Source organism: Elgaria multicarinata, chromosome 3, assembly GCF_023053635.1.
Source record: "Elgaria multicarinata webbii isolate HBS135686 ecotype San Diego chromosome 3, rElgMul1.1.pri, whole genome shotgun sequence".
NCBI lineage: Eukaryota > Metazoa > Chordata > Lepidosauria > Squamata > Anguidae > Elgaria > Elgaria multicarinata.
Window position 1 is genome coordinate 175,230,294 of NC_086173.1, and position 16,235 is coordinate 175,246,528.

The 16,235-nt window shown below is 54.1% G+C and overlaps 1 protein-coding gene across 1 annotated transcript in view; it reads left to right on the forward strand.

The window, feature by feature from the left end:
* Positions 1–13,108, forward strand: part of COL11A2 (collagen type XI alpha 2 chain) — a 110,096-nt gene extending 96,988 nt beyond the window's left edge. The window contains exons 55-67 of the mRNA XM_063121987.1: positions 171–224; positions 1,945–2,052; positions 2,324–2,377; positions 2,508–2,561; positions 4,086–4,193; positions 5,371–5,424; positions 5,505–5,540; positions 5,681–5,734; positions 6,569–6,851; positions 7,789–7,901; positions 9,946–10,014; positions 10,838–11,080; positions 12,962–13,108. Of these exons, the coding sequence (XP_062978057.1) occupies positions 171–224; positions 1,945–2,052; positions 2,324–2,377; positions 2,508–2,561; positions 4,086–4,193; positions 5,371–5,424; positions 5,505–5,540; positions 5,681–5,734; positions 6,569–6,851; positions 7,789–7,901; positions 9,946–10,014; positions 10,838–11,080; positions 12,962–13,108 (1,377 nt within the window). The remainder of the gene's footprint in view (positions 1–170; positions 225–1,944; positions 2,053–2,323; positions 2,378–2,507; positions 2,562–4,085; positions 4,194–5,370; positions 5,425–5,504; positions 5,541–5,680; positions 5,735–6,568; positions 6,852–7,788; positions 7,902–9,945; positions 10,015–10,837; positions 11,081–12,961) is intronic.
* Positions 13,109–16,235: the final 3,127 nt, after the last annotated feature.

Sequence of the window (16,235 nt, forward strand, 5' to 3'; positions counted from 1 at the left end):
TGCTGTTATGAATCAGGCCCCAGGTGCGAAGAGCTCGCAAGGTTGGAGCCCTTGTCCCATTCAGGCTTGCCACTGGCTGTCACCGGGGTGGAGGTGGTGGTGGGAGGATGAACCTGGCTGCTGCCACCGCCCGTCCCCTGAGCCCACGGCCTCGTCTCGTCTCTCCACAGGGCCCAGCCGGCACGCCCGGCCCCGAGGGGCGGCAAGGGGGGAAAGGCAAAAAGGTGAGTGTCTCCGCCGGCCACGAGAAGTCTTGCTGTCTGAAGGACGGGCTGTAAGAAACGCCGGGCGTTCGTTCGGCCCGACGGAATATACGGAGAAGGCACCACATTGAAAACCGCTATTATGAATAATGATTTTTATAGCGTAGGGCAGGGGACACTGGGCATGAGTTTGTGGAACCAAGGGGGCGGTGACCTGAAAAAGTTTGGGAACCACTGAGTTAGTGTTTCAGAATGCTATCTCCCGGAAGCTGCCTTGTTTCTCTCTGAGGGTGTAGGATTTGGCCTTGAGGAGATCAGCTCTGGAGTGGGCTGATTCTCAGCTGGGGAATCTCCCGTGAGAGCTTCGTCCCCCACTGGTATGGGCTGGCTGGTGTCCGGCGCTGCGTCTTCTATTTCCGAATCTGATTCTGATTGATTACCTGAAAACCCTTCTCCCGAAACAGGGGCAGTAGGGTTAGACATGTAGGGTTAGAACATCAGAGCTGCCACGGTGGGGTTGTGGGGTTCTTCTTTGCACCCCGTGTGCCCCCCTCCGCCCAGGGGCTGGACGGGGGCTCCCTCCCTCCCTCCCTCTTGCCGCTGCTGCTGCTTCTTCAACAGCCTTCAGCTCCCTGCAGCGCAGGTCTGTTCACTCCGGAGTCCGTCCCACAGAGAGCAGCTCTAGGGGGTCTCCGTCCGACCTCCTCGTTGCAAGGCGGGGCTCTGTCCTGCCCCCCACCCCACGGCCCCCTCCCTGCCCGTCTGGAGGGATTTGTGGAACGCCGAACTGCCGTTGGAAAACCAAATCTCTAGTTGTGTTGGTTGTGGCAAACCACTTTGGTTTCTCTTTCATAACAAGAAAGGCAGGAAGTGCAAATAAATAAATAAATAAACAAACAAATTAAAATCAGTTCTGAGATGGGAGGCGTTAGAGCAGTCACTTTCTAAGTCTAAGGTCCTCCTCCGGGTGCTATTCCAAGAGAGGCTCGGAGTGTGGCAACGAGGGACAGGGCCTTTTCGGTGGTGGTCCCCAGACTATGGAATGATCTCCCTGACGAGGCTCACCTGGCGCCAACGCTGCTATCTTTCCAGCGCCAGGTTAAGACTTTCCTCTTTGCCCAGGCATATGGCGGCACATCTTAATCACCCACATGTTTAGGGTTTTTTTTAATGGTTTTTAATGCTTTATGTGTGTATGTTCTATGTTTTAGAATTTTAAATTTTGTATACTCGTTTTTATCTTAATTTTAGAATTTCTGTAAACCGCCCAGAGAGCCCTGGCTATGGGAGCGGTATATAAGTGAAATAAATAAATAGATTAGATTAGCTCTCAAAAAGCCACAAGCCGAGAGTCCCACTAGGGAGCACAGCCGTGTGCATTTTGCTGTGAGGTGAAAAGGGGAAATCCAGACTAGGACACTGCTGTCTTCTGGGTGCTTCATCTCAGATATTAGTGGCGGGGTGGGGGGGCACAAGACATTTCCCTTTAAATCAGAGGTTGGAGAGTGAAAAAGTGGGACCTGTTTACGAATTCGAGCGTTTTTCTTCAGCGCAGGGTGCCGTTTCCTTGCTAGAAACACTGTGGAACTGAAGCACAAGCCAAGAAGGGTGTATCGTTTAATAAGCTTCTTCAACAATAACTGGGGGGGGGATGGAAAGGGGAGAGAGAGAGAGAGAGAGAAAGAGAGAAAGAGAAAGCAATACGTTGGCTGCTATTTCACCTTAACTCTGCCCTGCCTAGGGAGAATCGGGTGCGCTTGGGCCGCCAGGGAAGACTGGGCCAGTGGGGCCTCAGGGAACGCCTGGGAAACCAGGAACAGACGGGCTGAGGGGCATCCCCGGATCCGTGGTAAGCCTGGGCACCTGGGTTCTCGGGGGGGGGGCAGAGTGTATGGAGGGGGTTATGGAGCTGGTAGGAAGCGACTGGAACGGCCTATGGGGTATCTGGATGTGGGGGGGGTTCATGTCACGTCATGGGGAGGGGCCATCTGGGTTTTATCCAGGCTTGTTTGTAGTGGGGGATGCAGATTGGAGGGGGACCGCTGTCCTCAAGCGGAGGTGTGAGTCTTTATAGGTCAGGGGGCCACCATTGAACTTTTTTCGTCCTCCGTCTCTTCCAGGGTGCGCAAGGCAAGCCAGGGGCTACAGGCCAGGCCGGGCCTCCGGGACCAGTGGTGAGTGCCCAGAGTTGGATCTGGGGCCGGTGGGTGGGAAGGGCAGGGGGAGTGCTCCGTGGGGCGGGAGGGGGCTGTACCGGCCAATGACCAGAGCTAACGGCATCCTTGGTGGTGTCTCTTCCTGCAGGGCCCCCCCGGCTTGCCTGGACTGCGAGGGGACTCTGGACCCAAAGGAGAGAAGGTGAGGCCAGGCTCCTGTTGTGTTTGACCGCTTGCCTGGTCGCCAGAGGCGGCCAGGAATTCCGTGTAGGTGAACAAGCGAGTGGAGGGCGGGCGGATTGCTCCGTCTTTCCTCCACCGGTCTGCTGGGTCATAGAATCATAGAATCATAGAATAGTAGAGTTGGAAGGGGCCTACAAGGCCATCGAGTCCAACCCCTGCTCAATGCAGGAATCCACCCTAAAGCATCCCTGACAGGTGGTTGTCCAGCTGCCTCTTGAAGGCCTCCAGTGTGGGAGAGCCCACAACCTCCCTAGGTAACTGGTTCCATTGTCGTACTGCTCTAACAGTCAGGACGTTTTTCCTGATGTCCAGCTGGAATCTGGCTTCCTTTAACTTCAGCCCGTTATTCCGTGTCCTGCACTCTGGGAGGATCGAGAAGAGATCCTGGCCCTCCTCTGTATGACAACCATTTAAGTATTTGAAGAGTGCTCTCATGTCTCCCCTCAATCTTCTCTTCTCCAGGCTAAACATGCCCAGTTCTTCCAGTCTCTCTTCATAGGGCTTTGTTTCCAGAGCCCTGATCATCCTGGTTGCCCTCCTCTGAACACGCTCCAGCTTGTCTGCATCCTTCTTGAATTGTGGAGCCCAGAATTGGACGCAATACTCTAGATGAGTCCTAACCAGGGCCGAATAGAGAGGAACCAGGACCTCACGTCATTTGGAAGCTATACTTCTATTAATGCAGCCCAAAAGAGCATTTGCCTTTCTTGCAGCCACATCACACTGTTGGCTCCTATTCAGCTTGTGATCTACAACAATTCCAAGATCCTTCTCATTTGTAGTATTGCTGAGCCAAGTATCCCCCATCTTGTAACTGTCAGACACATCCTTTGCTGCCTTCTAGAACAGCCTTCCCCAACCTGGTGCCCTCCAGGTGTGTTGGACCGCAACTCCCAGCATCCCCCTGCCAGGTTGGCTACTTGCCCGTGGCTGTGGAGGAGGAGGACAGGCAGGCGAGGAAAGAATGTGGAATGGTTTCAGTTCTCCGTGCGTCCTCTTACTTGCAGAGTCCTGCCAAAGGAGTGTTTTGAGGAGGGCATTTGAGCCAGGGAAAAGTGGGGGCATCAGGCAGGTGCTTTGGGGCGGTCGGTTTCAGGCCTATGGGGCAGCAAGGGGGACCTTTGGGTGGCGGAACGTGTCGGAGCTGGAGGAGGAAAAGGCCCACTGGGCAGGGATGTCTCAGGTTGTAAGGGCAGAGAGATAAGAGGGGAGAAAGCCAGGGAGGGCTGTGACGTTAGATGAGGTCTCTGTGCTGGATCTAGGGGAATGGACAGGAAGCCGGTGGGGGGTAGGGGGCTTCACACATAAATTTGAATTCAATGAAAGAACAAGTGGCCTAGTTGAGCAGTGCCCTCTTTTTCAGGCTCCGCTCAGGAGTGAAATTGACTGGACCAGTGCCTCCTGGCGATCTGGTCTAGTCAATTTCTCGACCCATCTAGCAGCGGGCCCAATCCAGGCCGGTAATCAGCAACTTTCTCCACAGGGCCACCCTGGTCTCATTGGCTTGATCGGACCCCCGGGAGAACAAGGGGAGAAGGGAGACCGAGGCCTGCCGGGCCCACAGGGCAGCGGGGGCCATAAAGGAGAACCCGTGAGTGTTGGGGGAGAGGCGGGGGGGGAATGGGAGGACACGTTCAGGCCCACGTGGGGCAGAGCGGGGTGGGGGGTGGGGGACAGGAAGCAGAAAATGCTGCTGTCAACATAAGAAAAGATCAAAGTTTGTGGACGAGCCCAGAATATTTTAAGTTGCAAAACAAAAAAAATTTTTAGGGTTGTTTTACAGGACTTTAAAATAAACCATTTCTAAAATCCATTTTGAAATATGCGCACTTAAAGCCAGTTTTGAACCTATCCACCGTTATCATTTTTTGCAATAGAAATGTCTCTGATCAGTAAGAACTTCGTGCAATTTTGTTCTTGTCTGTGTATAATAAAAATGGGTCACATTGAGGGGCAAAATACTTACCAGGGAAGAAGAACAGAATCACGAAGTTGGAGGGGGCCTCAAAGGTCATCTAGTCAAACCCCCTGAATCCCAAATCCCATGGGGCTCTTGTGCCCCTGACCCAGGCACGTCTGCTCCCTCAGCAGTCAGCCCCATTGATTTGCAGTTTATAGGCTTGTTCGTTAATTGGATCAGTTTTAAACTGACTACTTCAGCCTTCACCCAACCTCGGCTTTCATTTTTTTGTTTCATATATATTCATATAAAGCTCCCCATTTTTTTAAAAAAAAAAATTCCTGACCCAGTTTACAACATATGATAAAACAATATATCATTATGAAAGCACAACGACCTTTGTATGTGTTAATGGCTGGGAAAATCCGTGGCGGAGAAGGAAGGTTTTCAATCATCGTCAAAAGCGCACGATGCCTGACATTGCGCAGGGTGGGGTGGGGTGGGGTGGGGGGCCATTCCAGAGGGAGGGAGGGAGGGAGCCACCACAGAGGAGGCCCCTTGCCATGTTGCTGCCAGATGACCCGGACAGCGAGACCTGCCCTGAAGTTCATTGTGGACCTAATGGGTCCATTTTATCGGATCTGATGAGGAGACCTTCTGACGGATTCTGTAAGCAGGGGCACTCGTGGTGGGCAAAGGAGAAGGGTGGTGTGGTGGGTGGTGGGGGGTGGGGACTTCTGTGCCCATGGCAGGCAGGATGGGCAGGACCCCTGTAAGGGAGGGGGAAGCCAGGACTCCTGGCCTGACCGAGAGGGCACCAGGCTGCCCCAGTGACCCCCTTCTCCCTCTGCTCTTTCTTCCCCCACAGGGAATCTCTGGTCCGACCGGCCCCCTCGGCCCCGCAGGGCCCCCTGGACTTCCTGTGAGTGAGCGCTGAGCTTCCCCTTCACCCCTTTCCTGCCTCCCTGGGTGGCACCTGCTAACGTCTTCTCCCTTTTTCAGGGTCCACCCGGTCCCCAAGGTGCGAAAGGAGCCACGGTAAGAACTACCCCCCCTCCCACTACACACAGATGCGCCCCCCCCCCCCGCGAGGCGTGGGGTGAACAAGCGAGCAAGAAATGCAGCCTCAGTTCAGAGACCCTCCCTGGAGTGCTAACCTCTTGGGCTTCTGTTCCTAGGGTCAAGCGGGACCCAAAGGTCAGCGTGGAGTCCCTGGACCCCCCGGGCACCCGGTAAGCCCCCAACTCCTTCTTCATCCCCATATATGCCTCCTCCTCCTCCTCCTCCGGCTGCTCGTGTCAAAATGTACTTGGGAGAGAAGGGATCCGGTCTCGAAAGTGCTTGCAAGTGAACCAACATGATCCTCCTTTCAGGGCCACACGCCCCAGGATGAAGGTTTAGGGACTCCAGAGGGAAATATACACTTGGGGTGTAAATACTGAATTTGGGAAGTTTAACAATGAACACGCACCGCCTTCGAAATCCAGCTTTTGGTTTTATAAATTGGTATCCCACAAGATAAGGAATAAGATGTTCCCTGCCTGCGGGCTTACAGTCTAAAAGACACAACATAAAAGGAAAGGCGACGGGGAGGGAGGAGGAAAAAGGCACTGGATTCTTAGTTGCAAAGTTCTGCCGGTCACGGCGCTGGAACTAAATGCCGTTGGGGTGTGTGTGTGTGTGTTCTGCTGCTCCCTCTCCCTCTCATGGCCTCAGCAGTGGCATTTAGGGGAAGTTGGGGTGGGGAAGTGCTCTCGCCTGGAGCTATATCGAACCTGGGTTCAACGTACTTCTGCATGCAAAGCAGGCCCCTCCCACTCCGTGATGCCCCCTCCCCATTCCTGGGCTCCCTTTGTGAGAAAGCAGCGTGCCCCCTTCATGCTTGGGTCTTCTCGGCTCACGGCTTGCTCTCTGAACCGCTACACGCCACTGGTGTGGCGTCCGTTTTCCTTTGCGGTCCCCCTTCTCAGGGGCGGAGGCCGAGTGGAACGGTCTGCCCAGGGCTGAGCCCGGCCCCTCTGGATCTGCCCCGTCCTGCGCTCACGAAGGCTCTCTTTGCCCCCCAGGGCCCCCCGGGCGAAGTCATCCAGCCGCTGCCCATCCAGAGGTCCAAGAAGAACAAGCGCTCCATCGATGGCAGCCAGCTGATGCCGGAGGAGGAGGAGGAGGAGGAGAAGGCGGCGGCGGACACAGCCAGCCACAAGGCCTCCCAGGGCATGGAGGAGATCTATGGCTCCCTGCACTCCCTCCGGGAGGAGATTGAGCACATGAGGAAGCCGCTGGGCACGCAGGACAGCCCCGCCCGCACCTGCCAGGACCTGCACCTCTGCCAGCCTGAGCTGCCCGACGGTGAGCGAGAGGCAGGCGGCCGCCCGCCCGGCTCGGCCTTCCACGGGAGAGGAGGGGTGAGGGGTTAGGGCGGGCCGTTGCTGCGCAGGAATCACAGAACAGCTGGACAAAGGACCTCGGGCTCAAGTGACAGGAAGCCAGATTCCGGCTGGACATCAGGAAAAACTTCCTGACTGTTAGAGCAGTACAACAATGGAATCAGTGACCTAGGGAGGGTGTGGGCTCTCCCACCCTAGAGGCCTTCAAGAGGCAGCTGGACAAGCATCTGTCAGGGATGCTTTAGGGTGGATTCCTGCATTGAGCAGGGGGTTGGACTCGATGGCCTTAAGAGGCCCCTTCTAACTCTATGATTCTATGATTCTGTGATTCTATACTGCCTTGGGTTCCTTGGAGGAAAAAGGCGGGATATAAATGCAAATAATAATAATAATAATAATAATAATAATAATAATAATAATAATAATTCAAAAGCTCTTCTGAGAGTAAATGAATTTGATTCAAGAAAATTCCTTCTGAATCTCAGGCTATTATTATCTGAAATAATAATATGAGGTGTTATTACTGCCTATCAGCTTTTTAAAACAACAACAACCAAGGTTGCTTTTTTAAAATAAAACTTTGACTGCTGCACCAGGGCCAGCTGTCAAACACTGAACCCCACTTTGGAATCTTTGGGTGTAAAATGCTTCTTCCGCACATGAAATATTGGGTGAATATTCAGACACCCAGAGAACGTTTGCCACCAAATTCTAGAAGTTCGGGGAGCAAATTAGTTGTGACCCTAGATGGGTTGTGTGAATTTGCTCTGAGTCAGATGTGGAAGTTAAATGGGGTGTGTGTGGGTGAGGGTGAACCTCCCAGAGAGCTCCGGCTATTGGGCGGTATAGAAATGTAATAAATAAATAAATCCTTTTATTTTCTCTCTCTCCCTCTCTAGGTGAATACTGGATCGATCCGAACCAGGGCTGTGCACGGGATTCCTTCAAAGTCTTCTGTAACTTCACCGCTGGGGGCGAGACGTGCGTTTTCCCCAGCCAAGAGACTCGAGAGGTAAGAATCATAGAATCATAGAACCACAGAATAGTAGAGTTGGAAGGGGCCTACAAGGCCATCCAGTCCAACCCCCTGCTCAATGCAGGAATCCACCAGAGAAAAAGGGAGAAGCACAAGAAAGGAGCGTCCAGACTCCACCAGAAAGAACCCAGGAATTACCCCATGTGATGTTGGGTACCTGAATGGGCCTTTTCAACTCATAGATGAAAATTAAAGCACCGTCATTTTAAAAGGGTTGCAAAAACGGCTCTGGTAATAGAGGGGGAAGTGGGTTAGTGATGTTACATTCACTAGCCAATCAGTGCTGTGCACAGCCAGGTTCAGCCACAGACTCACAGATCTCTATTCTTACCTGAGCTTGAACCTGGAGAGAAAAAAAGGTTTGTCTAAATGCTGTCAGAGGGAGACACGCGCTATGCCTTTACAGAGGAGAGGACCTACTTCGTGGTGGTGCCCAAGGTTTGGAACGCCTTCCTGGAGAAGATACGATGGGCGTACAATTATTTATTTATTTATTACATTTCTATACCGCCCAATAGCCGGAGCTCTCTGGGCGGTTCACAAAAATTAAAACCATTCAAAGTATAAAACAACAGTATAAAACCATACTATAAAATGCAATATAAAAGCTCAACCAGATAAAAACAGCAGCGATGCAAAATTACAAATTTAAAACACCAAGTTAAAATTTATTTATAGACTGTTAAAAAGTTGGGAGAATAAAAAGGTCTTCACCTGGTGTCTAAAAGCATATAACGTAGGTGCCAAGCGAATCTCCTTAGGGAGCTCATTCCACAGCCGGGGTGCCACAGCAGAGAAGGCCCTGCTCCTCCTGGTAGCCACCTGCCTCGCAGAGAAGGACCCCTGAGGATGACCTTAGGGTCCGGGCAGGGACATACGGGAGGAGGCGTTCCTTCAGATAACCTGGCCCCAAGCCGTTTAGGGCTTTGAATGTTAGTACCAGCACTTTGAATCGGGCCTGGACCTGGACTTAGCGTTGTTAAATGCTGTTAAATGCCTGGGAGAAGAGAAAAGTCTTGACCTGGCGCCTGAAAGATAACAGTGTTGGTGCCAGGCGAGCCTCATCGGGGAGATCATTCCACAGTCGGGGGGGCCACCACCGAAAAGGCCCTCTCCCTTGTTGCCACCCTCTGAGCTTCCCTCGGAGTAGGCACTCGGAGGAGGACCTTAGATGTTGAGCGCAGTGTACTATATAAATAAATAATAATAATAATAAGGAGAGGCGTCCAATCATAGAATCATAGAATAGCAGAGTTGGAAGGGGCCTACAAGGCCATCGAGTCCAACCCCCTGCTCAACGCAGGAATCCACCCTAAAGCATCCCTGACAGATGCTTGTCCAGCTGCCTCTTGAAGGCCTCTAGTGTGGGAGAGCCCACAACCTCCCTAGGTCACTGGTTCCATTGTCGTACTACTCTAACAGTCAGGAAGTCATGGAATCATAGAATAGCAGAGTCGGAAGGGGCCTACAAGGCCATCGAGTCCAACCCCCTGCTCAATGCAGGAATCCACCCTAAAGCATCCCTGACAGACGGTTGTCCAGCTGCCTCTTGAAGGCCTCTAGGTATTGCGGTCCCTTTAACCATTAAAGGCTTTATTAAAAAGCCATGTTTTCACTTGGCATCGAAACGAAGTCGGTCTTGGTGCCAGTCGAGCCCCCAAGGGGAGGGCGTTCCACAGTCAGGGTGTCACCGCAGAGAAGGCCCTCTCCCACGTCCCACCATAGCGTACGTGTTGCGTTGGTTACTCTCAGCCAGCCTGCATGGGGGGTAGCCACTTCCAAGGCCCTGCGACCGACGATCCCACTTTGTGTGTGTCGCAGGATGCAAGCAACAGAGCTGGCAATATTCCCGTCCACCGTTAAAGAAACCTTTTTGGATTGATTGCGTCTGGTTTGCTCTACATACATGTTCTCACGAAGAAGGAAGGGAGGCGGCGTTGCCTCCTTTGAGATGGGGGCTGTGAGGCCTGCCGGTTTCATAAGCGCTTGTTCGAAGCACGGCTTCTCTCTCTCTTCCCAGGCGACCGTGGCCACGTGGGAGCAGGAGACGCCCCAAACCTGGTTCAGCCAGTTCCGGAAAGGCAGTCAGGTGGGTAGCAGAACCCCCTGGGACAGGGGCGCGCGGGGCTTCCGGGCTGCTGGGGAGTCCCCAAGGCGTCCGTTTTTCGGTCCCTCTCCGAACTTGGAGAATTCCTCCTGCCCGAAGTCCAGCTCGTCCTGAACTCTGAGAAGGTTTTGTTTTGAAGTCCTCCTGCAAATCCAGTTGCAGCCCGACACATCTGGGGGGCATCAAAGGCCGTCCTATTTATTTATTTATTGCGTTTTTATGCCGCCCAATAGCCGAAGCTCCCAGAGGGCGGTGCGGAGGATATTCCCCACGCGTCAGCGGTGAACTAAAACGCGTGGGGAGAGAGGACGATAAAATATCATCCGTACGAGCTTAGGGTTGGGGACCGAGGGGGAGATTCGAAGGGCCAGGTGAGCCTGGCGGCTGGATCGGTCCAGCGGCCCCCCTCATGTAGCACCCTGTGTGTGCCCCTCAGGTGAGCACACACCCCGCCCCTGCAGGCGCCCACAAGCAGGTAGTGATTGGGAAGGGCTCGCCCTGTCGTTCGCCCGCAGCATCTAGTGCTGACAGGTAGACCGCCTTTGAGCGTGGAGGCTCTGCTTCACTGCCACGGCTCCTAGCTCTTGATCCTGCCTGCGCGGTGCTGGGGAGCGGGGCCCATCGCTCAGGCCGGTGGGTTCTCCTGAGCCTTCTCAGCGACCTGGAGAAGGGAGGCAGGATCTGGGAGGCGACCTGGGGAAGGCTGGGGGGCGCAGACCCAGAGGAGGAGGAGGAGGAGGAGGAGGTGTGGACAGCTCTCTGCCCCCCCGCCCTGTGCCCCATCCTTCTGCTTCCCCCCCCCCAGTTCTTCTACGTGGACGCCGACGGCAACCCCCTGGGCGTGGTGCAGCTGGCCTTCCTGCGGCTGCTCAGCGTCTCGGCCCGCCAGAACTTCACCTACCACTGCCAGCGCTCGGCAGCCTGGCACAGCCGCGGCGCCCCCCCCTCCGGGGGCTACCAGCGGGCACTGCGCTTCCTGGGCGCCAACGAGGAGGACATGAGCTATGACAGCAGCCCCTACATCAAGGCCCCGGTGGACGGCTGCGCGGTGAGTCCTCTGGCCGGGGGGGGGCGGGAGCTGGCCTGGGGCCACCACGGGGAAGGCCAAACTATTTGTGTGTGGGGGCATCTATGGGGCAGAAGGAGGATAGGCATGGATGGACGGGCGGATGGACGAGCAGCCGCCAACAGTGCCATCTTCTGAGGTCTCCTCTAATTCAGTGACTTCACACTCTGATCTGGGAGGTTCAGCAACAGTGTGCAATTTTCACCCCCCAAAAAACCCTTGTTCTTCCTCTCTAGTATGTGCATACAGCAAAGCATCAGGCGTGTTTCAGGGCACATCCTCTGGTCAGGAGGAGGCAAGAGCAAACCCCCACCCACCCACCCAGCCTGCCCTGAGTGTGTGCTCCTAAAATATGGGAGGATCGAGAAGAGATCCTGGCCCTCCTCTGTGTGACAACCTTTTAATAGCCCAGGGTATGGGCTATTGTGGCATCGTGGGTTGTCGATACATGGAAACTCTGCACTGTGGTTTAACTATGGGTTGCTAACCGCAAACAATCCAGGCAGAGAACCCACGGTTTGTTGTCGGTGCTTAATTCTGGGTTGTTTGTGGTTAATAAGCCATAGTTGAGGTTTAACGTAACGACAAGCCACGATTCAACGACAACCCATACTCCGCCTGCAGCCTAGGTTGTCATTCTGTGTGAGCCAGGTCGACATCTCTTAATTGGCTTACCTCGTGCCAGGATACGTGTGCAGTCAGCAACAGCTGCACTGTGAACGGCCACCTTGATTGTCACCGCTAGTACGTCTACTTTCCATTTCTTTCCCCGCTGCTTATAATTCCCTCTCCCCTGCCCCAGATATAAACTTTGTCCACGCCTGACACTCCCGGCATCTGATGAAGTGGGCTGACGAAAGTGTCTGCCGGAATATAAAACATGTTCATCTTTAGGGCGCCACGGGACTCTGGTTTTGCTGCAATAAATGAGCGTGGCACCCACTCTGAGAAATTGAAACTGTGGGTTATTTTGGTTTCGGAATGGGCTAAACTTTCCTTGATGCAAAACGTTGGAAGCGGCCTTTATACCAAGCTAGGACACCGGCCCCTCTAGCCCGGCATTATCCCCTACGCTCCTGGGGACAGGAGTGTCGTAAATCATAGAATAGCAGAGTTGGAAGGGGCCTACAAGGCCATCGAGTCCAACCCCCTGCTCAGTGCAGGAATCCACCCTAAAGCATCCCTGACAGATGGTTGTCCAGCTGCCTCTTGAAGGCCTCTAGAGTGGGAGAGCCCACAACCTCCCTAGGTCACTGGTTCCATTGTCATACTGTTCTAACAGTCAGGGAGTTTTTCCTGATGTCCAGCTGAAATCTGGCTTCCTTTAACTTGAGCCCGTTATTCCGTGTCCTGCACTCTGGGAGGATCGAGTGCTACACTCCATAAGCAGGAGGGTAAAGTCAACAAACCGTCCGTGGTCGAAAGCCGAAGTCTCTGTCCAAAGCCGGGTCAACAATACAGGAATCAAGAAGGCGTCAAAGTGTAGTCAGGGTCCGGTCCGAGGTCAGGATAAGTCCAGGCAGGATCAAGGAGCTGGGATGCCAGCAGCGAAGACAAGGCACCCAAGCAAGCATTGCTTCCAGTGGGCCTTCTGAGACTCAACAAACCTTTTATGGGGAGTGTGGTGACTGGGGAGTGTTGTCAGCTGCAGGGGACTTTAGCTGACTTCTGCCTGTTCCCGTGAAGGGCCCCTTCCCAAACACTCCCAGGCTCAGCTGTTCCTCCTTCCTGTTTAATCCCTCAAACTGAAGCACCACAGGGAGGTGGGAGATGCCAGGGCTTGAACCCAGGACTTTTTGCACGTAACGCAGAGCCTACGCTCACAGCCTCTCCTCCCTCTCCCTCTGCCTGCCCCCCCTCCAGGTACGGAAGGGGTCCGCCAAGACCATTCTGGAGGTGAACACCCCTGTCGTGGCTCAGCTGCCCTTGCTGGACGTGCGCGTGACGGACTTTGGCGAGCCCAACCAGAAGTTTGGGTTCGAGGTGGGACCGGTGTGTTTCCTCGGCTAGAACCCGGTGAGCCCCCCCCCCCCCGCCCTTCCGCCCCCCCTTCCCTCGGTCTCCGGTGCAACAGCCCCCCCGCCTTCTCCCGCCACCTCCGCAAGCAGAGACTGAACGGGACCCATCCTGCTCCTCCTCCTTCAGCAAGCGACAGAGGAGCCCCAGCGCCAGCCACGTCCCACGGGAGAGACGGCCACGGAGACCGAGGGGACGCTCGAGGCGGACGGGGCAGCAGACCAAAGAGACTCGGACATTTGGGACGGATTGATCTATCTTTTGTTGTGTGTTTAAAAAAACTAAGGGAAACGTTCCAGCCACACCCAGCCGCCTTCTGTCGTGGCCAGTGGGACGTGCACGTGGCACGAGCCATTGCCTTCCCCCCTTCCCCCCCGCCTCTTCCGTGCATGCAGTTTCAGACACGTTCCCCCCCCCCCCGGTTGGCTCTACCCAGGACCCTCCTAGCCACCCCATCCCACTACGGCCCCCTCCCCGGACCCCTGCCTGATTTCAGTTGGCCCCAACTCCAGTACGGAGCCTCCCAGATGCCAGCCAGGCCACGGTGCCCTCATCAGCAACCGCGTTGAAATTCTGATCTTACCCCAGAGTGTCCCCACCCCGCCCACCCCTCTAAAAGGGAACCCCTTAATTCTCTGCCGATCCACCGAAGTGGGGCTCTTGCCTTCTAGGGGAGCCCCGGCAACTCCGAAGGCCTCTTCTACGTCTGCTGCCATCGAACTGTGCTACCCCCAGTATCCGGGGCAGTAAGCCTATGTGCCCCAGTTGCTGGGGAACATGGGTGGGAGGGTGCTGTTGCACCACGTCCCGCTTATTGGTTGGCCCCTGTGTGAACAGAGTGCTGGACTAGATGGACCCTTGGTCTGACCCAGCGTCAGGGCACTTCTGATGTTCTTACTGGACTTCGTCCTCAAGGGGTGAGTGAATTCACTCCCCCCGCCAGCCCACCCCCCTGGAGGCCAGCTGCTGGGCCCCCCTTCCCCTGGCCAAAGCCTTCGGCCCATGGGGCTACCAGCACAGACCCCCACCCCCACCCCCACCGGCCCCTTGCTCCTTTGCCCACCCTGACTTTGAAGCACAGAAAGCTTCATCGTTCCTCCCGGGAAGCAGAGCTGTGAGACCGGGGAGGCTGCTCAGCCCCTGGCAGGATGTGTGTGTCCCCCCCCTTCATCCAGGCTCATCCCTCCCACTGAACAGGGCCCATCCTGCCCTCAGATTTAACACTGGTGTGGATGATCTTGGCACAAAGCCTCCCTACCTCAGAGATAGCAAAGAGGAGGCCCTGAACGGCATCTCTCGATTCTCAACCGCTGCCCCCCACACTAGCCCCAGGGGGCCACCCACTTTTCCAGCCCCACTGATTTCAAACTTAGGGGTCACTCCCGTTGAAATGGGTGGGGCTTGGGTTAAAGTGTTTTAAAACTTGGAATTGCAGCTGGGGGAGGGCAATGGGGGGGGCTCCTTTTGCACAAATTATTCCCATGAATTCAACGCATCCACGCCGACCCCCCCCCACAAATCACACCCCCCACCCCACCCCGCTTTCTATTTACAGGCCACAAAGGTGACCCTGTGCCTTTAAAAAACCCCACAAGAAACACCTTTTGCCCCAGGAACAGTTCAAAGAGGAGAAAAGGAAACTGTGTGTTTTATTTTGTTTTTATAAAAAAAAAAAAAATTAAATTAATTATATTATTTAAACGAGTGGATATAAAGAAAAAAGACTATTTTCGTCTCCTGCTGCGCATTCTCAGTCTTTATTAAAAAAAAAGGAAAAAGAAAGGAATAAAAAGGTGACTTTCACACCTGGTTTCTGGTGCTTGGGAAGTTTAAAAAAATAGATTTAATTTTCTCTTGGCCGCCTGCAAACTCAAAAGTCTTTTTTTAAGGGGTGCCCGAATCTCCCCCCCCTTTTCTTTTTTTTTTTTTTTTTGCTTCCCCCCCCTTAAAAAGCAGCAAGGGCGCCCCCTGGTGCTGGAAGCAGGCGACCCAAACGTGTAATGTTTTGTAAGTAATTGTGGAAATTGTATTGTGTAATAGATAATCTATAATTTTGCTGCTTTCTTCGCGTCTGTTATTTTGATTTCTCCACTTCAGCTGAGCTCTGCCCCCGGTCTAAGGTGAGCTTTCAGACACACCTGCCCCCACACCTGTGGCCTGGCAAAGGTGAGGGGGGGGAGGGTCCCTCCCAGACCTCATTTGCTCAAATCCCGCAAGTCCTTTACTGGCGAAGCCACATGCATAACTCTGAACGGTGCCTGGTGGTGGGCGGTGGGAGGGGGCGGCAGGAACATGATGGCTGGATCCAGAAATCCACCCTTGGCCAGACCCCCCGTCAGCAGACGGCCCCCATAAACGGATCCAGCCCCCTTTCCCAGTCTTTGAGCAGTGAGCCTGGGGCGGATGACGAAGACGCATTGAGCCGCGTTTGGTACTGAGGTCTCACATTGGTTCTCCATCAATTAAAAAGTGGAAGCTGCCAGCCAGCCATGTTGCCCAGCTTTAGAATTATAGAGAATCCTAGAGGAGTAGAGTTGGAAGGGTCCTCTTAAGGCCATCGAGTCCAACCCCCTGCTCAATGCAGGGATCCACCCTACAGCATCCCTGACAGATGGTTGTCCAGCTGCCTCTTGAATGGCCACTATGCGAACAGAGTGCTGGACTAGATGGACCCTTGGTCTGATCCAGTATCAGGGCATTTATGTCCTTATGTGTGACAGCCTGAGGACAACAGGAGTAAAAGTGCAGAAAAGGGCAACTAAAATGATTAAGGGGCTGCAAGGTGAGATCAACTGGGATTGTTTAACTTGGAGAAAAGCAGGCTAAGGGGAGACATGATAGAGGTGGTGTGGAGAATGTGGACGGGGAGACATTTTTCTCCCTCTCTCAAAATACTAGAACCCAACGTGGTCAACCCTTGAAGCTGATGGATGGGAGACCCAGGACAAATAAAAGGAAGGACTTCTTCACACAGCACGTAGTTAAACTATGGAACTCACTGCCACAAGATGTAGTGATGGCCACCCATTTGGATGGCTTCAAAAGGGGGTTGGATAAATTCCTGGAGGGGAAGGCTATCAATGGCTAGTAGCCCTGATGATTGTGTGCCATCTCCAGTATT